Source organism: Hermetia illucens, chromosome 1 (assembly GCF_905115235.1).
Source record: "Hermetia illucens chromosome 1, iHerIll2.2.curated.20191125, whole genome shotgun sequence".
In the NCBI taxonomy this organism is placed as follows: domain Eukaryota; kingdom Metazoa; phylum Arthropoda; class Insecta; order Diptera; family Stratiomyidae; genus Hermetia; species Hermetia illucens.
In genome coordinates, this window is record NC_051849.1 from 158923519 (window position 1) to 158946731 (window position 23213).

General features: G+C 41.8%; 1 protein-coding gene across 1 annotated transcript; it reads right to left on the reverse strand.

Annotated features, from left to right (window-relative positions):
• Positions 1-13102: 13102 nt before the first annotated feature.
• On the reverse strand, positions 13103-13546 carry LOC119646360 (E3 ubiquitin ligase complex SCF subunit sconC-like). The gene has a single exon (XM_038046801.1). The coding sequence runs from the start codon at positions 13544-13546 to the stop codon at positions 13103-13105; it is 444 nt and encodes a 147-aa protein (XP_037902729.1).
• Positions 13547-23213: the final 9667 nt, after the last annotated feature.

The following is a 23213-nucleotide window of genomic DNA, read 5'->3' on the forward strand; positions in this document are numbered from 1 at the left end:
TCAGGACACGCCGCCAACAAGCTGCCGGTGGAGATTTATTTATTTATTTATTTGATGAGGACAATACACAGAAAGCAAATTTCTTATTACATATTGTCCTCAGAGGGAGGAGCAAGTAAATGGCGCTTAAAGCTAGAGAGGGACATAGAGTCAAATGAACCAAGCTGTAGGGCATTGTAGAACCGGCAAAACCTCGGGATCGGAGAGTGAAAGTAAATCTCGAGCTCGGCTACGGCGTTGCTGTAGGGAGGGGAGATTGAGGGTGCGGAGTCGTGACGGATAATCAACCCGTGGAAGGTTCTTTTTGTAAAAGAGGGTCCGGGTGAATTTGCGTTGTACAGCTTCAAGAGCGTGGCTGTCACGGATGCGGTAGGGGGACCAGACTACACAGCAGTATTCAAGGATGTTTTTGACAAGGGAATTGAAGAGTGTTAAGGAGGGCTGGATTGAGGTAAAGTCGCACGAGGAACGTAGGAGATGAAGATCAACGGTTGGACGGGGACAGCTGCAGCTGTGAGGCTCCCATTAAATCTACAGCACTCAAAGTACGTTTTAGCTAATTTGCTGGTCTTCCTTCTAGAGGAAGAATTCGACTTTGCATTAATGTCTACAGGAGCCCTGGATCGGTGAAGGCCGAACCATCAATGGACTCCAAATAAAATATTACAATTTACTCAACAGCAGAAGAGACAATGATAGGGACAGACCTAGCGTATATATCCTTACTAGGAACAGCTTGCACGTTTTTCAGTGTCCGAACTTGAGTTTCAGTGACCTAACCAGTTCCTGTGACCGCGTCCACCAAGGCAACGAGAAAGATCAACCTCGGAAATCAACGAAAGAGGTAAGTCTCTCTTTGACTTCATTAGTAACAAAAATCTATCAGTGTGTAATAGCGAAAGTACACCAATTTTCAATTTTCCTAGCTCGGAGAACTATACCGGTGGGGAGAATGTTGTTGATATCATACTACTAACTGATAAAGGAATTTCAGGATGGAGAACTGGAGAGTGTCTAATCCATGATCCTTCTCAAATCACAGCTGGAAACTTTTCGGTTAAGGTCTCTTAACGCTGCAGAGACTCCAGAAAGTTCAACTGGAGGAAGTTTGATCAAGTTAACAAAAAACAAATTCTTCGAGCACGAGAGACGAATTAGATTCAAAAGTTGGTAATTATAAAAAGGTATTTAACTCGCATTTAAAGTCTCTTGCCCTATAAAATACAACAAAAAGACATTGCCACCAGTGAAGTGAAGATCTGTCTAACCTTAGGAAGGTCAACTGGGAGGTCGTCAATATCTGCGACAGGCACAAATACTGGAAGCCATTCGAGGACTACCTGAAGAGGTATAAGTCGGCCATCAATAATGTCAGGAAACAGTCCTGGCTGGGCTATTATCGGAACATTGAAAAGGCCAGTGAGTCTGCGAGATTTAGTAAGATTCTGGTAGATGGACACAACAAATATTTTTTTTTAAATCTGAAGGCCCCTGGAAATAATGTTTTCGTGAGTCCTTGAAGTTGCTAGTCTGTACACACCTGCCCGCAAGTGAGAACTTCTAAATGGCATAATGTCACTCAAACTTTGAAATACCATGAAATGGTTGTGCCGTGTCTTGTAGAAATTTGCAAAGCTTTATTTCGTTTGGATATGTATCGCACTCCTGGAGACGCGTGGTTTTCATATTGCAGCTCGGATATGAGTCCACGAAGGATTTTCGGTTGATCAGCGTCACCTCTTTCATATTGAATATCTCTAGAGCACATCATGGACATCCACCTACGTCGTCGTGACGACGCCCATTTCTAAATCTCAGCAAGGCTAAATTAAGGACGAATTCACAGAAACCACTCTTTGCAAAGTAATTAGCATGGTTGAGCGGTCGCTACAACACAACCAATGTACCCAAGCGGTGTCTAGGCCTAGGGTGATTTTCTGAATGTACGCAGTCGGTCTCATTCTAACATACGCGCTATTATGTGATGGCCGGTGCAGGTGCTACTAGGGTTCTGCAATCCTGCCTGATAGATGTTTCAATGTACCCTTATAGATCTTCATATTAAATACACTGTATCGGGCACTGCTGCCTGACGATGTGAGTCTGAATGTTGGACAGCGACTCTATGGCCAAAGTAATATCCTAGAAGTAAAACGGGAATACTGGGTATTCCTAACGGATTACGCCATACACCAACCGGGCTACGAGCGGAATTTTGATGTGGGCTTCCTAGTCAGGGCAGAATGGAATATCGTCGAATCGCACGATTACGAGGCATCATTTTTCAACCACGTTTTCTGGGAAACGAACAGTGTAGCCAAGTTATACAGTTTTCTGTGATTCGTTAACGAATTGGAACCGAAAATACTAGCAATACTGGAAGCCTCTCGAGGGTTGGGGCTTAATCTAAGCTCTGCTCTTTGCTGTCCTTCGGTGGACGCGGTTGGTGTGCCTCTGGCGAATATCAAGCGCGGGGCTACTCGCATTGCTTCACAGCTGAAGACTTGAGATGAAAAATGGTCATTATTTGCTCCAAATTGTGGAGTATTTGGCCCTTCATAGCAAGATCCGATCACGAATACCTCTAGGTTAGAGGTGTGTATGTTGATACATTATTGCTGCGATTTACAAGGGCTATGCCTATAAATGCCTTGGATACTCTGGTTGAAAAGATAGGGAACTGCAGTCCTACGTAAACGTTACGTATTCCCTCTGAAAATATGAGCTGACAGGGTCCTGCCCTCCTTGCCCTTCCAGCAGTCATGGTCTTATGAGTTTGTGCATCAAAACGACTCCACAGTGCTTACTGAAACCTTCCTATGAAAATATCATGGGAACTGGGAATTTGACTTTCAAAGCCTTAAGAATTCACAGACTTCGAAAACACCCGGAACTTTGAGTAACTAAGCTCTGACAAAGCACGGATTTTGGAGGCCGCGCCCAGGATGCAGCACTTATAACTTTTTGGAGTTATTGGGTCTGTTTAGCAAAATTTGGTTAAGGTGCAGTATACCTGCGTCCTAGGTAATAGCTTGGAGAAAGCCTCTTGGTGAAGAGCGAACCGCGAATGGCTAGTACAGTCGTCGGCAGCTCTCTGACGACATTGATGGGGTGATGTAAGCTAAGCTCTGCGAAGGTGGTACAATTGTGACCTGTATCAGGAACCAGTACCTTCGGGACTTTGGTAGTTGTTAGTAGATCGCGTCCGTGAGTTGCAGGATTAACCAAACGTAGTCAGGTCTCAGGGAACTGGGATAAGAGCCTTGTCCCCGAGGGCACACCCGTCCCTGACCATTGCGGTCCGCTCCCGTCCACACGATGCGTTGGTAAACTTCCTATGGACAATAAACATAATAGAACAAAAATATCGACGAAATATCAGGGAAGGAGAAAGAGTTGATTGCGTCTGGGGGCAACACAAAAATTCATCGCTCACCATAGCGACTAGCGAAAGAGGTAATAATGGCTGAAGCACTCGACGTGATAGTGAACACCCACGACGTTAGTGAAGCGTATGCTGTCGGCAACGTTCCATCAGAAGAGCAAAAGTGTCAAAGATCGGCTGTTGGAACTGAAGGAACTGCTGGAACGCATCTTCTTCCACAACGGATCACAGATAGCCGACTACAAAGCGAACTGGGGAAAAGCGGGAAGCAGGAGACGTGCCCAAAGGAAACTTTACTCAAGTAATTTCCAAGGTGCAAAAAAGGAAGGCTTGTTATATCGCCAGGGATCCACCTGACCAAAGAAAAGGAGGGTACAAAAAAGGTCAGTAACAGAAAAGACGAGGAAACGAAGTAGGGCTAGACCGTCGACTCTGCTCATTAAGTCAGGTAAGACATTTACGGAAGTCTTTAGTAAAATCCGCTACAGGAAGAAACCCGAAGACAATGGAGCAGAAGTGTGATCCATGCGGAAAATGGAAAAGGTAAGGGAGTCCTCGTCGAAATAGGACCAAAAACGAGTGTAAGGGGAATACTGGAGGGTGGAGGCTCTCGTTTCTAGTGCAGAACCTATGTGCTCTCTAGAAATCTGACATCTAGACTGCCTCACTGAAAAGGTAAAAGTGGAGGAGGCTAAACAGTGTGAATGTCCAGAGGCAGCTAATACCCGGACTTTCGGCGCAGACTTGATGCTCAGGAGGACGCCGTTTTGGGTATGGAGGGGCGAAACCTGCTAAGCAGTGACTTTAATTATCGGGCCCTTGAATGAGGCATGCCTCAGCCAGACTCCAACGAGAAACGGATGCTGACAATGGTGGCGAGAACCGGTCTCGTAGTTTTAAACACCGGATCCGCGCCAAAGTTTCGGCGGTCACGCTGCGAAGCAAGCATCCCTGACATAACTTCTACGTTGAAATCTCTGGTACCGTCTTTGGACAAGTGGCGAATCCTAGAAGACTTCTGGACAAGTGTTCACCAGTACATTGAAGTTGTTGACGCTACTTGCCAGCGTATACCAACCCGGCGCTTTCCCTGCGAGTGTGAGCATCAGGAAATTGTTCGAAGTCCTTGGAACAGGCAGAGTCGCGCTGGAGGACGCTTCGGGGAAGGAGGGAGAGGTGGCGGAAGGAAGGGTGACGGAGGAGGGGGGGGGGGTCGTGACGAATTTGGTTGAGGCAGAAATTGCCGATATACGGAAGAAGTGTCGTAAGCTTCGACATTTGGTACAATGTTTACATGCCCGCGGCAGAACTTAGTCAACGGGGTAAATGGTGACTCGTGGGGGCTTGGTTATAAACTTGCCACCGGGAAAGTTCTGGGGAAACCCTGCATACTAAGTACCGATCAGGTGGACCGCATTGTGACACATTATTCCTCAGACGTCCCGTCCGGGTTGATGTCAACAGAGCGGAAAGCGTCGAGGATTGCCTCCTTTTTACAATAAGAAGCAGCTCTCACTATGAAAAACAAGAAGGCGCTAGGGCCTGATGGTATCTCGACGGAAGTTTACAAGTTGGTTAAATTTGCTGTTCGGAGCGTTCATCACTTGCCTGAAGGACGGCATTTTTCCTTGTCGCTGGAAGGAGACGAGACTCGCACCAATCAGCAAAGGAAAAGAAGGCCCTGAGCTGCCATTTGCATACCGACCGTTATGTATGATTCACATGGCCGGGAAAGTACTCGAAAAACTCATCAGCATTAGACCCAATCCGCGCTGCGGGGCTTATCCCCAAGGCAGTTTGCGTTCGCAGGAGGGAGACCCACGGTTCATCGAGCCGTGGCATACAGTCGTGTGTTTCGACGGATAGTGCTCCTCATAACGCTTGATGTCAAAAATACCTTCAATTCGGTGGAAAAAACCGAAGTAGTATCTTGACCAGAAAAAGAATCCCCACCGTGGATAATACAAACTGTTTGAGGTTTCTCTGAGTTATAGGGTGACTATATCTCACTCAATAGTTGCAAATACGACGGGTCACTTTAACCTGCCGCAACATAGCGATTTTGAAGCTACGTCATATGAAAGGTGCTGTACAGAATATGAGTAGGCTAGGCATTATGTGGCTATATATCAGGTGTATCATCACAACAAACAACTAGGATTAGCTTTCAATGAAAATAGAATCTAGAAAAGTAATGCTAACCAAATTGCAATAAAAATCTACTCAAATTGAGAGAGCTTAGAAGATCGTGAATGCTTTACAGATCAAAACAAGGCAGAGTGGGCATTGGACTTAGTGCCGTGGTTTGTGTGGCCTAACTTAATTCTATTTAAGTTCTAAATTTGCAACTAAGAAACGCTAATACTTCTCCAGTCAAGTATATAGTATTTGGAGAAAATTGACATGCATAGAGCGTGGAGGATTTTATCAACACAATTGACATTTATGAATTATATTAGTATTTCCATGAACTCCCTAATTAAAAACTTGTCGTTGCCATTGACCGTGAAATGTGCGTTTTTTTGCATCTATCGATGTTTAAGCCATTATATCGTCATTCAAGATATTAAACCCTCGAAAGTTCTCCTCCGCGTGTTTGATGAAGTTCAAATGGTTAAACAATTTTATAAAAGTTTACCACGAAGGCTATTTCTAATCATATGAGCCGTAACCGAGCAACGAGATCGAAATTTGACCATACAAAATCTTGACCTTTACCTCGCAGAATGTTTACTAATGCGATTTTCTTCGATTCAAACATTTTTTTCTCTGAATTTGATTCGTTTTTTTGCTTTCAATTTTTTCGCTTTTTTAATTTCAATGTCTTTACAGCTGAAGATTAAATTTTGTTTGTAATCACTTTTTGTGTATCTTGAGATACTAATGAAGTTGGATTGTTTGTTGATTATTGTCATGTTAGTAAAAGTGTCTGATCGGAAGTTTGAATGTTTCGTGGGTATCTATTGAATAACGTCAGTTTTTAATCAACAATCTAAGCCTACGGAATATGGTAATATGTTCGAGTGTCAAGCTTTCCTCTCGCAAAGAACCGCATTTGTATCTTAAGCAAGGAGACAGATATATATAAACTAGTTAGTGTTAAATAAACGTTTTTATTTTTGGTTTATTGACCTACATTGGTAACTAAATCATTTGTGTAATTATAATAATTACGACATGGATGAAACAGATGAAACAATAAGAAGTTTGCCGGAACCTTGGCAAACAGATACAACTATTCAAATGTTCACTAGCCCCTTCCAGCGGATCTCTTGAAATTTCAATAACAAATCGATCATTTATACTAACATCGATAGTGAATATAAAACACAACAATCTATGACATTGTTCCATTCCTGAATTAATTAAGTTATCGCCAAATGGCATTTTTTAAGTTACCACACATTATAATCGAGTGAATACTTTGGAAATCGAAGCCTGGGGAGCGTACTATCTTTTCAAGTTCAACACTTTATATATATGAGTATCTTCAATCTGCGACGTGTGTATTCAAGATGCTAGACCGATAAAACATTGCCACCAATCTTCAAACATGCATATTTTGCAATTATCTATTTGTGGGCAATATGTATTCATGAAAGATGCTCCTTTAAAGTTTGTTTATTGCATAAGCACGTACTGGCAATCAAGTAAAATGGACTTTGAGATGTTAGATAGAAAAGGTATTATTAATTCAATCCATTATTCAAGTTGAAAATAAATGGTTCTGCTCAGATAAATCAATTAAGGAAAATAGTAGCGTACAATACTAGGAAGACTACCTGTTTTATTCGTAATTAATCAAATCCAGAAAGCAGGATCGATACTAAGTCTAATATGTTATTCTGAGTAGACAAGCAACTGTCGCCTTTAACTGATTGATATTTCACTACAGGCCTGGTTGAATGACCAAAGAACCTCTATTGCTATGAAATGTACTTGGGGTGTAAAGCAATGAGAAAATAATAACTACTCCTTGTCTCCCATGCGAACTGACAATTATCCTTAATTACGTTTTGATGACAAGTCCCAAGACAGGTTTGTTTAACGTTCCCTATGACACGATCGCACCTCCCCATGACCATTGATTACCATCTTGCGAGTCCAGCCACCGATAAAACAGCGTAAGGCTGCCCCGTCCCGAGTTAAATCGTGGCGACTTCGTGAGAAGAAAGAAGAAATTGTCTCTGCTACGCGATTACCTACCATTACGAATGTGGAAGAATCTTGGGGCCAAGTTAAAGACACCAGACACAACGCGACCTATACAAGGCAATGTGGTCAGCATTGTGCTTCGTCGAGATTATTACCCTGATTTGCCTTGAGTACTCCTTCACAGGTGAGTCGGCTTGTATCCGTCATCCAGTCATGATAACGAATCCCTCTGCCAGCAGCGACATTTGAACCGCGACCTACCGCTACAATATCCCAGCGCTCCCACCACTTGAGCCATCCAGACACATGTTGAAATAAAGGTTCCTGAGAAGAAACGCCTCTACCACAAGTTTCTCAACGATAAAACGCTCGCCAATTGGCAATTTTACAAGAATGCCAACCGGGAAGCAAAGAAAGTTATCGCCCTTACCCAAGCGGTCCAGTACAAATATCTATACGATGAACTGGACACACGGGATTGCTAGAGAGATCTATATCGACTTGTCAAAAACCGACACCAACGTACATAGGATATCGAACACTTCTGTTGCATTAGTGACAAGAATGGTACTTTGCTTTACGACCGACGAGCCGTGACGGATATATGACAAGAATCTCTCGAGCAGACTTAAACTGAAGAATTTGTTCATCTCCACTTCCACAAGTACTGCTGACATCAGGAGCAATTCCACCTGTCAGTGCGACTGAAGTCAGAGAAGTAAGAAAACGAATGAAATCGGGGAAAACAACAACGCATCTGAGCTCCGGAAAGCGAAGAGCTGGGACCCAATCCTGTGGCTCAGTGAATTCTCCGATCGGGTTATTGTGGAAGATAGAACACCATTTGAAAGGACCGATCCGTTGACTGATCCGTACCATGAATATTTTTGAACGCATTCTTTACAACCATATTTGCGAAATCGTTCAAATCAAGTCGGGTTTTTCTAGAACTGCGGAACTACTGATGCAATATACGTTGCGCGGTTACTCATGGAGAAACACCGTAAGAAGCATCGCCCTCTTTACACTGCATTTCTATATCTAGAGAAAGCGTTTGACTGTGTGCCACACGAACTCATCTGGTATGCTCTACCACAACACCTGGTATCTGAAGAACTCTAGCCCCTATACACTGTTTTATGCAGATTATGTTTTCCTAGCGTCTCATAGTAAAAATGATCTCGCGCAATTTGTCCAGAAATGGAATGATCGTCTAAGGCGACACCTTGTCAGATTGAATCTGAATAAAACTGAGTTTTTGAGGACCGATCCCCATGAAACCGGCACTGCTATTACCGATGGCAGTTTCCTACCCAAAGCTGAGCGATTTAAATATCTCGGGTCAATGCTATCAACCAATGGAAAATTGCGTTATGAAATCATTTCACGCATTAGCGCAAGCTGGGGTTCCACAACTGGTGTTCTTTGTGATCCACGTATTAACGAACATCTCAAAATTTACCGCAATATCGTTCGCCCCGTTGTCTTCTATGGTTCTGAGTGGTGATTGACTATAAAATGTAATGAATGGCGTGTTGCGGTTATCGCGGCAAAGAAGTTGCGTTGGACTAGTGGGGCAACACGCTTTGATTATATCCGAAATGGGGATATTCGCGATCGATATGGGACTGTATCGATCGTGGAAAAAGTGCGAGAGAAGCGTCATAGATGGTATGGCTATATAATTCACGCTAATTTCACTCACCAAGATTGGTCTGAACATCGAAGTCGATGACAAGCAACCAGAAGGCTGGCCAAAACAATGATGGCTTGATACGCTGGATGGTGACTACATGCAGATCAAGCCTTTGTTAAAATAAAACGACACAACCGATCACGACGAGCTGACCTGGCTTATGAAAGAGACAAAGGCTAAAGAAAAAGAAGATCGTGCTGAATAATGGGACCCGGTTATTTCGGGAAATGAGCAAGGATTCTTGACGTATGGACGTATGGAAAGTAAATTTGGTGGAACAATTTTTGGCCTGCTTCAGGACGATGGAAATTCTGTAGCCAGTATAATGACGAAAGGTACAAGCCATACTACGGTTGTTTGGTTGCCTATAAGATGCGGCTCAATAGACTGCGGTAATCGAAATTACCTCATTCGTATGGGTGATGATAATTCAGCCAGAAAAGCCTATAAGGACAATATGTCTGCTTGAGTCAGACTTTCACTTCGCACTAAACGGTATGAAGGCTTAAGGCCGAGTTTTTTAACAAGTTGATCCGTTATAAAATGGTTAGCTGCTTGGGTTATTTTGAAGGATACCGACACCTACCTTTGCTGTAATTGAGGGTTTCTGTATGCGTGTTTAGGTCACGGATTCATGCGCTCCACTTTGTTCTAATATGTCTGGATTCGGTCAACTAAAATCAATTACTGTCTGTATTTGGTGTTTTTGTCGTGAAAATTCATTTCCGGGGCCTTTCCAGAAGTGTCTCCACTAATGGAGGTTGGTTTTGTTTGCGTCGAATTTCCCAAGGGAAAGGAAGCCTTGGCTACCTGAGATATATTTTCAATCAGATTAGGTATCATGACATTTAGAGGTTCACCTTGTTGGCTTGAAGAGTGCCCTTTCATTTGAGCTAGGGTCATCATAGGGGAGCGCGTTTTGGGCACTTAGTTTTGGGAACGAGGAGCCGGAGACACATGTGCATTTCTGATTCGATCACTTCTCTTTTCTTTGTACCAATTTGTCCTGGCCAAATTAAAGTTCTCGCCGTCACCATGTGTAGGATCCGGCACGTCCCAGACATTTCTGGATTGCCCCAGTTATCAAAAGCTTATCAGGGCCGCTACATCCCCTTCCATATAGCTTTCACATTTGTTGCTTTAACCTGCGCTAAGGACACAGGGAGCCAAACAAAAAGTAGGATGCACACTTCCAAATGAGGAACGAATTCCCTTAAGCACCCAAAACAATCAGGTAAATTCAAAACAAAAAAATCAAGAATCTTATAAAGAAAAGCTTTATGAACTTGCAGGTATATCAATAACATGCAAATTCAACCAGCGAAAATCCCGTTCAAGGAACCGTACCGAGAACCATTACAACGCACTATCACAGACTCTACACGTCAATCTAGGTGATGACTAAAACACAGAAGCACTATGCTACAGTTTGATCGAGAGAGACATCAAATTTGGTGAGGAAGTGGGAACTGCAAACACCCACGCATGCAGTGAGTTGCATTGTTCTATGTGAAACTTAATCTAATGCAAAAGCGTGGGGCGGACATTTTTCTCATGAACCCGTTCTCAGAACGTACCCAACCGAAAATTTGGAAAAATACCAAAGCTGCCTCTTTAAGCTGCTTAGGTTCCGAAATACTCTCCATACCGATATCTGATCAAATAAAGTTAATAATAGTACATTACTATATTATAATAATTTTAAGTAACATAATTGACTGTAAAACCCTCCTTAATTCATCATACAATCATGAGATTTAGTTAGATTACAGGCTTAGATGTTAACTCTTGTATTAATATAGTTTTACAAATCTTACCAAGTTTGGTGGAAGTCGCAATCTTACTAACAAAGTAATAGTAAATCAAAATGTCACCTCAGTGAAAAATTCTAAGGCTTGAATCAGTTTCACCTTAAAGTGAATATTCTGACATAATACATATATGCATATATGTACATCACGTATTAGATACAAGCGCAACAAATGTCCATTCAAATATTTCTATATAAGAAACACAAAATCTTCCATGGCTGAAGCGTCCAGTTTCTGGTTTTCCCACTTGCTTGGGTGTTGCGTAGGTCGTCGGCCACTACACGAAGGCGAGTCATAATATTTGGCAGATTTCGGAATCATAAAAATGAAATGGATTGATGAACGGAAGGGATTCAAGGTTCTATTGGTCACTGCAAATGATGGCGGGCGTGAGGCCCTCGAACTCCGATACCGTGCGAAATCCCAGGAAGATGAACGTAGTTTGCCAATAATAAAAGGGAATTTGTTATTGTGACGGTCAATGGAGCGCATCTTGAAAGACCTTGCAAAGCATTTAATGGCCCAGTGAAGGACGGTAACGGTCGACTCCACATCCGCGATGGCGAGCACTTTAAGAGGTGGAAGAAACACTTCACCACCACATCCTTTACGTGTTACATTCGGTGGAGTTTCGCCTTTGCGGATGAAACTGCCAATCATCATGGTCACGGCCATTATTGCACCCCGCAGTGAAGCCGTTGGGTTATATTGCTGCGCCTACAGTCTATACTACTTCCACTCGTACGGAAATTCCTTTCCCAAAGAGTGGCAAAAGAGAATGATCGTCAAGAATAGAGAGTAGGGCACCCGTTTTGAGTGGAACAACTATAGGGGTATCTGTGTGCTGCCCGCCGTTTGCAAAGATAATAGTTAAAATAATCCTGGAACGCATCACGGACTTGTGGAAAGCTTGATTGACTGGTTACCGTTCTGGATCCTGCATTGATAGCACCCTACGGATATTTTTGGAACAGTGTGCGGAGTTTAGATCTTCACCTCATCTGCTTTTCATCGATTTCGAGAAAACCTTGGAGGGCGTGAGCAGGAAGTCTCCCTGGAGTGCTCTACGTAGAAGGATCATTGGAGAGAAAGTGATAGTTATTATCATAGGACATATGATGGAGGCACATTTGGTGAGGATTGTATCTTGTCACTGATATTATTCCTCCTTTTTTTCGGTGACGTTCTCCATGCTTCCTGGGTTGCGTTCAACGGAATATCACATAATTCTTCAAGCACCTCGACTATACTGATGACGTCTGTTTGCTTTCTCACCAGGTAATGGATCTTAACCAAATGGCTTTAAATTTTGAAAAAGAGCCAAGCATGAAAAAAGGGACGAAGACGGCTACGGATTGAGGAGTTCTAAGTCCGCATTAATTCAGTGTCGGACCGGTCCAAATGGATGATGAGTTGCCTCTGCCCTGATACGAAACCGTAGCTGTCTTTGTCCCTCTCTTCATTTTTAAACTTTGGAGGAGAGGAGAATGGGAGCAAGTTGTGCTCCATTTGGACTAGTCCCGCATTAAATGGATGTGGACTTAGGACTCCTCAATCCCTAAAAAACAGGCAAATAGTTTCGGATTGAAGAAACACCAACCATACCGAGGATCTCGGTCTGACATATTATTGCACTCTTTCTGTCAGCATTAACGGGCATAGCATTGAAGTAATCCGTCAGTTTAATATTTAGGAAGCGTAATTTCTGGCGACGGTGGCACCAAATTGGATTTGCCCGACATTAATCTGAGCGTCTGAAAGTAAATAAATCTGAAATTTATGGCAGAACCATTTTTAATTGATTTTGAAAGTATTTTATTTGCATGAGATTGCAACTAATCACAGGACTCATTAAAAGATGTATACAACTGAAATTGTTACAAATTTAAGGGGTTGATCTAACTTGGACCCTTTCTTTCTTTAGGTATATTTAGGAAAATCATTTGAATATTTAATAATTACTGAAATACACAAGATAGGCTTTTTAAAGATATTGTGTATCAGAGTATATGATTGCTTTTCTTGATCATTTGGCTGCAATGAAAAACATTATGATTATTGAAAGAATTTTTGCTCCAGATACTCCTTCAATATGTTGCTTGAATCTTCCTTTCCCGTAGCACTCATAATTGCACGCGCTTTACTCAAAAGGCACTTCAAATCTAAATGTAACGCTGCCATGATGTACTTGATGAGAGTGTTGGTATCGACATCCAAGAAATCCGCCTCCCACCTCGTCATATAGAGAAGATCATCAGCATCATCACGATATGCCCAACACTCTTCCTGTTGCTCGTCCTGAAGATCCCTATGGTAGATGCACCAGTCCAGAATTTTCCAAAGAAGTGGCGTATCGATTTTCGGTAAGGAAATGGTTATTTCTTCTTCATCTTGGCTATACTCGTGGATGATTAGTCGAATGGACCTCATATGTTCAGCAATTTTGCTGTCGATTTTCACGGTTAGACCGTCAGAGGCACGAAGTTTTACTGTCTCCATCTTGATGTTAACCCTTGAAATAATTACTGTTAACTGAGAATGAATTTGGCAGGCAATTATTCTTAAATATTTAAAAGTATTTAGGGTAAAAATTGACCTCTTTGTAATTAACACAACTAATTACCTAAACTTCCCGGGAAACAATCCTAATTATTATGACCTGATGACGAAAGTGATAAGAGTTGAAAGTTAAAAAGTAAATGATTTTTAATCAACTTTTATTCAGCAATGAAACAAGAGTACTCAAATGCAAGATGTTGGCATGTATCTGGAGCCTAATGGCGATATTTTATTTGCTTTTGACCATTTTCTGGTCTTTCGTTCATGCTGTTGTTTTTCAAAAGGAAAACGTTTTTAGAATTAATGAAAATTTCTATAATTATGGGCGTATGCGCTGAGTGGAAAAATTATGTTGCCCGCGTCGTTTCCACTATGGCCCACATGGTAAGATATTCTAGATCCACTGGAATGAAAAAAGCCTGGAACACGACTTTGAGCAGTGCGTTGCGATTTCGTTAAAGGGTAGACCTATTATGGAGTTTTGAAGGCTTTCTCGTCATCCAGTTATTCTATTTCAGAATAATGTTAACGAAAACGAATAACGGCGGTGGTTAACTATATGCTACTCCCATGTAGCAGCACAGAGAACAACTTTAACTTGATGCTGCTGTTCCAACATTACATTTACATTTCCGAATTTTAGATGAAGTAACAAAGGCTTGTCTAGCCATGTTAATACGTCGAGAAGCCTCAAATTTAGTGCCCGACTTAGTAGGAAAAAGCACCAAAATGAGCAAATTGACCAATGCCTTCAGTGATCTGGCCATTACTGCAGATATGAAGAGTGTGGTGATCAGTCAGTCTGATAGCCTTGACTGGATTGGTGTTTATCATTTGTCCGAATCTAGTCGCCCCTTTTGCAAATCCAGTGTCATCTCCAAAGGTTCATTACTTGGCTTGAGAACAAGTAATTGCCATCAGCCCAATCGGGGTGTTCTAGGAAAGATAACCACTGAACACGTTAAAGACCTCTCTATAAGGCGTTTGGAGGTCGTCACTGATAACTTGAACTAGCTCGAAATCCGCTTTTGATTTCAGATTTTCCATCCTTCCGTTATATCTCATCATGTTATTTTCAGCGATTTCTGCTTCCTTGATTAGCTCAGTATAATTTTATTGTCGCGGTGCATGTTACTTGGCAATATCCGAGGTCTCCCGTGGTATCGAAGCTCAAATGTATCACTTTCGCTCTCAAGTGCAGTATCAATAAGGACTCCCCCTCTTCAGGCTTTGCGATCCGCCTCCAAGTTTCAAGACGCGCCAACAACTAAAGCAAAGAGCAATTATAATGACAGCCCAATGCTCATGAATGGTACTTGCGAAACTGTTCAGGATGTCGCCCATTTCGTCAGATATATTTTCTCACTGCCAAACTACAGCGGATCCCAAAAGTGTACCGTTTCGGGTTGAGGAAGTCAATGCTATCTACCCATACAAAAAAGTACGGACGCAGTTAGCAATACAAGGCAAGCCCTTTTCGAGGCCAAAATCAACTTTTCTTTTGCTATGTAGAAAACTTCCATATCTACTGCTGATCGCCATGTCGTCGATTTGATTGGATATAGCCAGAAAATGAAACAAGTTGAATTCTGGAAGTTTGGCGTTTAAGGGATGAAAAACTTAGCGCATTTCTTATGTAGAACTGTTCCATTTGCACCTAATTCATTGTGTATATTCAATTAAGGTCTTGTTTTATACAACTGAGTATGGTACTAACAGTCTATAGGTTTATTTATAGGTAATATACAATTTTGACCTACTATCTTTTGGTTGATGGTAGAGGGAGAGAAGGTTTTCAGCCAACTAGCTATGATTCCCTACTTCCACTTCCCTTTACTACCAACTGTAAAACTTTGGATTGTATCTTAAAGTATTGATCTAGATTTTTCTTTTGATACCCCACATGACTGCATTTGGGAAAGAAAATGATATATATGAGGATTACCGCTTAAACTTAATGTGGAACGATACCACTTGTTGCATGCGCTGGAGTTTACAGCTCCAACGTTGGTCGATTTGGTGTCGATTGATGTGCTATAACCATTTTCAAGGTGTTGAGTAAAACAAAACCTTATTGAAGTCGGTTTACTGGCTACCTGTCTGTCTGTCTGACTTTTTAGCCGATGGAATTTGGAAAGCTGCAAAACTACCGCAGGCTCTTGCCACACAGTTATGTGGGACTCTTACCCACTAAAACTACCTCCTTCTCCTTCCACTCTCCCCCCGCCCTACGACGTAATACCAAAGGGGGACTCCCAAAATGGGAGTCCCCATTTGGTATTACGTCGTGGCGCTGGATCAGAATTTATTCTGCGCTCGTGCTAACATTTGTGTTTCTCTCGCGTTTATTCTTTCGAATGGCTTCTTCCTGCCTAAGCTTCTTTCCGATGGCTGCAATCACCTTTTCAACTTTGGTCCACATCCCTTTTGTTTTCACTATAAGTTCCATTATATTTTCGGGTGCAAAGTGCTCCTCGGTTATAGCTTCTAATGTAGCCCTTTAGCTTCGAATCCCGGGCAATGGAAAAAACGTGTTCGGCGTCCTCTGCAATATTTGGGCACGTTGGCCAATATGACGAATCATCACGCCCAATTCGATATAGATATGCTCGATAGCCTCTGCGTCCGTTCAAAAACTGAGTTAGGTTGAAACCTACCTCACCGTGGGGACGCTCGATCCATTTCCGGATATCCCATATGATCTTGTGAGTCCACCAGCCTTTTTCTGACTCGTTCCACTTCTCCTGCCGTTCCACAACAGTTTCAGTTCCTGCGAACTGTCGTCGACAGTGAGATACGATCGATCGTAAAGTCGTTAACTTTCTTTCGCCAGAATCTCATTCGGGGGACCATTCCTGCTATCAAGCAAGCTATAGACATTCTGTAGCATTCTTTAACCACTATTTGCTTGACTTCTTCGAAAAGGCGTGCAACAACCATCACACCAATATCGTCCGCGAAACCAATAGAAGCCACGCCAGTAGTATTTTCAGTTTATAGAGTTCCTTACTAAGGTTGGCCTAGACCGGATATCTGTATATGATAAGGGCCGTTGATGATACGGACTATACAGACATTGCAGGTGATCTTTATGGTAATGTGAGTGAAAAGGCACCCAAAGAGAGTGGTGAGTGTATAGTCAATTTTTCAACCACTCGCGATCTTGCATTTGTCAATACATGGTTTACCAAACGATTGTTTCATCTTCCTCCATTTGACAGTTGGGAAACTTACAAGAAAGCGAAAGCAAAGAAGACGAACGCTGTTACCGCTGTTAGCGGTCTGCAAGAACGGTCTTCATTATAAAGTGAATATTCGGGACGGTGAAAGAGGTCTGTATCGACTTGTTAAAGGCCGACATCAACGCACACATAATATCGAACACTTGTGTTTCGTTAATGACAAGAACAGTATTTCGTTTCCTAAGTGACGAGTCGTGACGGACAGATGATGGAAATACCTTGAGCAAACTTCTAAGGATGACTTTCTAAGGATGAATTTATTCATCCTCCTCTTCCGCAAGCATTTCTGACATTTGGAGCAATTCCATTTGTTAGTTCCACCGAGAGCACCATAGGTTTGCTCGCTGACATGCGGGTGTTCACTGCAAGGGGTTCGACCAAGGTGGCCGTTGTCATAAATGATATTCATCTAGATTGCGTCTGTGTTGAGAGTCTCAGTAGTGAGTTAGGAGTATGTGTCTCAATTAAGGAGCCTTTGGGTCGGCGGTTTTGTGTAAGCATGTATTGTCTACCTGCAGATGACCTGAAACAGTATATCGTGTACCTGTCTGAGGTGGTTCCGTGATCCCATTCATCCTGGAATACCAACGATCCATCCCGGTAGAATTTATGTGGTACGTCAAGATAAACCAGCACACATCCTGCCACCGTGCTTTGCGTGTCTAAAATGGTGCTAAAGGTTGATTTGTTCTGTTTGGATTTCCCATCAAATGATTATAAGTCTGAAAGCTACTGGGGAATCACTGATATTAAAGTTACATGTGTGAATTTTGCAGCAAAGGAGTTTGTCCAGTCACGGAGTTTGTTGGATGGGTGTAATATAAGTGACTACACTTCTATTGGAGTTGTGCTGGTCAATAGGATGGAGCAGTTAGCCGGCTGCCACCCCTCTCTGAGCTCATGCTTTTGTCACTGGATGAGAAGGTTGAAATGTTGTACACCCTTTGCGGTAAGCGGAGGAAAATCCGTAGCCGGAGGAAGAGAATCCAAAGTGCGCATCGTCAAAGTGTTGTTAATCTACTTGTTTATAGCGACCAGGTTCGCCTATATGCAAGGTATATCGTTTTACCAACTGCTAACGCAATCTAAGGTAGACGACTGGGGGCGTTTTGTCGGTGAGTATAGTGAAACGAAGTTGCATTGCAGTCATCAAGGTGAACGGAGAATATATGCCGACATGGCGTGATGGTGTTTTTACTTTACTGGGTGAAATCTGAATCTTTGAATTATCCTTCCGTAGCACAGCAAACACCAGGTAGACGGGCATTGGTGATGGGAACTAGAATTCGAAGTTATGGCATAACATCGAGAATCACGTTCAACATATCACGGTTAGATTTAGGAATGGTATTGTATATATAGAATAAGGAGACCATTATAAATGGATTCAAGATAAACCACCTCTTGATGAACTTCTATATTCTATTAAAATTTTCTTACTGATTGGGCTACTTAACACGGGCTGCCCCTCCATCAAAGCAACTGTACCAATATACTCGTCTCCGCTCTGAAATTACAAGAAAGGAATCCGCGAAGAAAACATGAAAAATTGGGTTTCGTATGGAAAGATATGTGTCCTAAATGGTTGAATTCCGGAAAGTATCCCCTCTTTACGCCCCATTCAGACAAAGCATTCCCTTCTCCCTACCTCCGTTTAAAATTGGAGTTATTGCCTGAAGTATCTAGTATCTGCATATAACATGTATGACATGTAATATATGTATTGCATTTTTTATTGCAATTAGTAAACAAGCCGCGAAACCGGAAGCTAAATGTTTGAGGTGTGGAAGGTTTTGTGAATCGTTTAAATAAGCATATTTAAGTGGGCATTTGTCCCGTTTGTACCTAACTCGTAATGTTTATGCATTTGGTTTGTCAGACCATTCTTTTAGTGTGACACTGACATTCAACGATTCTAAGATAAACTCACGGGGGGTTCCAAGCTCCAATCCTAAAAGATATACTTAAAATAAATATGACAGTGTTTTGTTATTAACTTTATTTAAACAGGTATCAGTATGGGGAGTATTTTGAGGCTTAGATACCATGTGCATAGATCATGGAGCTCTTCTTTGTAACCAATGTTAATGTTACTGGCAACTTAAAGAAATACTAATCAAGATCCTTAGTTTGATAACCCACACGATTATATTCGGAACTATAGTACTCCCTGCATGCAAGGGGATTTGTAGGTCCCAACTTTCAAGCAAATTTCGTATCAAAAGTAGTAACCGTTTCTGAGATACTAGGTGTGGCGGACAGACATACAGTAAACCGATTTTTATAAGGTTTTGTTTTACACAAAACCTTGAAAACGTATTTAGCATAGTAAGCAAATTTAATCTATATAAAAGTTTGTCAGTTGAGAATTCCAAGTTTTTAAGCCTGTTTATTCGAGTCGTCTTATGAGCCTGCAATACGTTCTCAATATTGGTCCTTTGAGCCGAATAGCCAAGTATAATAATACAAGAACTAAATTTCAAGACAGTACAGCGCATCATTTCAAATTACAGGTGGGGCAGCGAGTCACGACATAGCTTGGCGTACTTCGAGACTAAGTTGCAAAAATGGAAGGAAACTTGGGTCAAGTGCGAAAACCGACATCCGACAGCATACTATGAATCAGCAAAGAGTATGTTGTCTTCCGTGAAGTATAGGGAGGAGTATGGTGCTTATGGAAAGTATGGTGCTCGACTATTCTACATTATTTAAGCAAAAGAACATCTTTGGATCAGAAGCCCAGTCAATAGCGTTAGCAGCGCAAAGGAGTCAGTATAACTGCAGAGAATCAAAATCCTCTCATTTAATGGAACCTGCATACGTTTGCCTTCCGAGATCTTCCCAAAAGCATCGTAATCATCATCAACGGCACAATAACCGGCATCCAGGTGGTTCTTCCCATGGTGTCGATATTGTCAGCATAGGCCAGTAGTTGGGTGGACTTAGAGAGGATCGTACCTCTTGCACTTACCTCAGCATCACGGATCACTTTCCCGAGGGGCAGGTTAAAGAGAACGCCTGATAGGGCATCCCCTTGTCGTAGACCGTTTTTGATGTCGAATGGCCCTGAGAGTTATCGTGCTGCGTTTATCTGGCCTCACACATTGGTCAGGGTCAGCCTAGTCAGTCTTATCCTTATCTTTCCAAAAGCATGGAGAATGAAAATACAAAAAAAAAATGCGGTACCTTCGGAACTCAGTGTGTGTGACGAATAAGAGTAGCTTATTAATCACCTTAGCATAACAGAGATTACCTGCGAGCCTACCTGGAAACTGCTTTGCGAATGCTAAGACAATCCCTGCAGGATCTCTTTGGAAATCTTGTAGCCTTTCTGGGACATTATAGAATGCTCTTCGAAACATGATTGCAGGATCTACAGGAAAAGCACAATTCGGTTCTGCACATAGATAGCGCTGATGCTGCTATTGAGGCTCCAACAAATACTCAGAGTCTTGAAGTAATAAAAACTTGTGGTACCGGGTTAACTCAAGTTATTCAACCAGAAAGTGGTGTTATAAATTTACAAACACTGTTGAACTCTGTCTCTCAACGATCATTCATTAGTAAATCGGCAATGTAACTACTCAAGAGCGGTCGCAATTATGCAGAAGTTAAAATCGGAGGAGTTGGCGCAACAGGCAAATCTGGTTGAATAAAGCAGACCATTTCTATCAAAAAATACTTTAGCGTTTCAATATACTACGGTACGCCAAGTGCACCATTCGTGGTTGCTGGAACATTGCATCAATATGCAGTTGATGAACAATCTAGATTTCCAGAAGCAACTGAAATTTTTCATTCAGACTTGTATATTGATGCCCTTTTTATTATCGCATACCAATTAGTGGAATTACTCAAGCGACAATCAGAGCTACAGAAGCTACTAAAGAGAGGACGCTTCCACTTACGTAAGTGGACACCAAATCATACTAAGCTAAGCGCGTTCTAGTAGTATATCGAGAAACGCAACTTCCTCTAAACCTTTCCTCATAAAAACGTGAAAAAGTTAGGCCTTCGGTGGCACCCGGTAATAGACGAATTTTCCTTTTATAAAGATGTGGACTACACCTAAGAGCAGTTAAAACATACAAAACGTTCCATATTGGCCGGAATTGCCAAATTGTTTGACCCAATCAGTTGGTTATGCATAATAATTGGTAAAGCCACGATCCAACAATTTTAATTGATGAAATGCAATTGGGATGATTTCTCAGAAGATGAGATTATCGACTGGCTCGTTGTACGGAATCTGCTACCATCACTACGTAATTTACGTATTCAACGTTAGATAGGATATTGTCCGGCAAAGCGATTAGAGCTCAATGGGTTTTACGATGCATTATCAAAAGCCTATGCAACTGCTACATAGTTGGTAGCAGCAAGTTCAAGGTAGTACTCATCAAAATATAGTCCATACCCTATTTGGAACTAATGTGATGCAGTTCCATTAGTCAAACTTATGATCCAAGTGGTGAAAGCACTTGGATCAAGTGACGTACCAAAATATTATTGGACGGATTCGACAGTCGTTGTCCTGGATGCGATCACCTACAGCGTGGTGAAGGTTTACGCTGCAAACCGTGTGAGCAAATTAAATTAGGAAGCTCTGTGAACAATTGGAACCATGTTGCAACGAAAGAAATTCCATCTGACCACGCTGCGAGGGGAATAAGCCCTGTAGAGCTGTTGACAGCAGCTGTGTGGTGGTACGGACCGTCATGGTTGAGGTCAAAAAGTATTCACTGGTCAAACCCAATAACAAAAATATAGCAGAATGTGCCCTCATTATCATATAAAATAAAACTAAGCTAGACAGGGGTGCACAGATAGCTTTAAAGAAATTGTGACTAAAATGATGATAGGGGGCCACCCGGTACGAAAGACTATATACAAGTGCCTAACTTATTTTAAAGTGATCGTGAAATTCAGAGATTATTATTATTATTATAAGACTTATCCACAAGAACATGTATTACACCAGCTCGGAGCTTTATTTCTCGATGTGGGAAGTGCCCGATAATTTACAGTGATTGCTGTAACAATTTTTTGGGTCACAACCAACAGTTGCAAAACGAATGCAAAGAAGCGCTACAGACTAGCGGTGCCGAATTTGATAATTATGGCCTAGAGTGGAAATTCATACCTGCCAGCAATCCCACTTTGAGGGACTCTTGGAATCCGGTGTGAAATCAATGAAACGTCATCTCCTTGTCAACGGTTGAACAACAACTCTCAAATCTTGAAAAATTTAACACACATATGGGGCAAATAGAGGATTGCTTGAATTCACGATCATTCATAGAAATCAGTCGTGATCCAACAGATGATTCAGCTTTAACTCTAAAGGATTTTCTCACCGGAGTATTTGAGTTACAAACTGCATTCCCGTAGAACGACAAAGAGGTGGAAATTAGAACTATCTGAAGCATTAATTCTGGTACCAATGGAGTCAAGAGTATTTGAATCAGCTTGAACGGAAGCCAAAGTGGTTAAAACTCCTAAGCTAGGAGAATTTGTGCTAGTCAAGATAGACCACATTCCATTTATGCAGTGGCCATAAGCCAAAATATTAGCCTTGCACCCTGATGTTGATTGACTTGTTTTTGTCGTAACACTGAAGCTACATGGTACGATTATAATGAGACCGGTAGCGAAGATTTGCAACTTAATGTTCGGTGCAGAACCAGAGAATGAACCGAATCAACCCTAAATATAACAGGCAGCTAGCACGCCAGGATAACATAATACAAGCCCAGTGAAAGAAGAAGGTCTCAAGTCAGTCAAGAACTGCAAGCAAAGGAAGGCGCTTCTAGTTTTAGGGTTTACCTAAAAAATGTAAGTAAATTTAGAGAAATTACTGAATTTGCATTTTTCATCGCAATTAATGTATACAAACTGTGAATAAACAATTATTAGTTAGTTGGAAATTACAAGCATTTTTATTTGAGTCGTCTTGTGAGGAAGCAAGACGTTTCCAATTCACACTGGAACATTCCCCATTTTTTGTGAACCAGTTTCACCACGTCTTTATCAAAAGCCTAGCTATGTATTTTTCCAAATGAGTACTTACAACTCGCAACAACAAAATGGAATTTTTTTCTTCTAAAGAACGAGTGATTACACGGTCGTCCGCATTTCATCTGGTTATGCGAAGCGAAGAATATTCCAACTTCCAAGTAAAACAACTACAATCTTTGTCGTTTACTAATATTTCCGCGCGCATTCGCAGCTTCGCAGCAAAAGTGCTGGATCCGTTAGACAGAAATACACCTGATTGAATGCTATCGCGGTAAAGTATATAGCATTGCGAAGTTAATTTCATCGAAAAGGGTCTATAATCATTTCAAATTTTGAATTGGATTGCA

Bases quoted from the DNA above. Each gene is read 5' to 3' on its own strand.
- LOC119646360 (XM_038046801.1), bottom strand. From the start codon at position 13,546: ATGGAGACAGTAAAACTTCGTGCCTCTGACGGTCTAACCGTGAAAATC.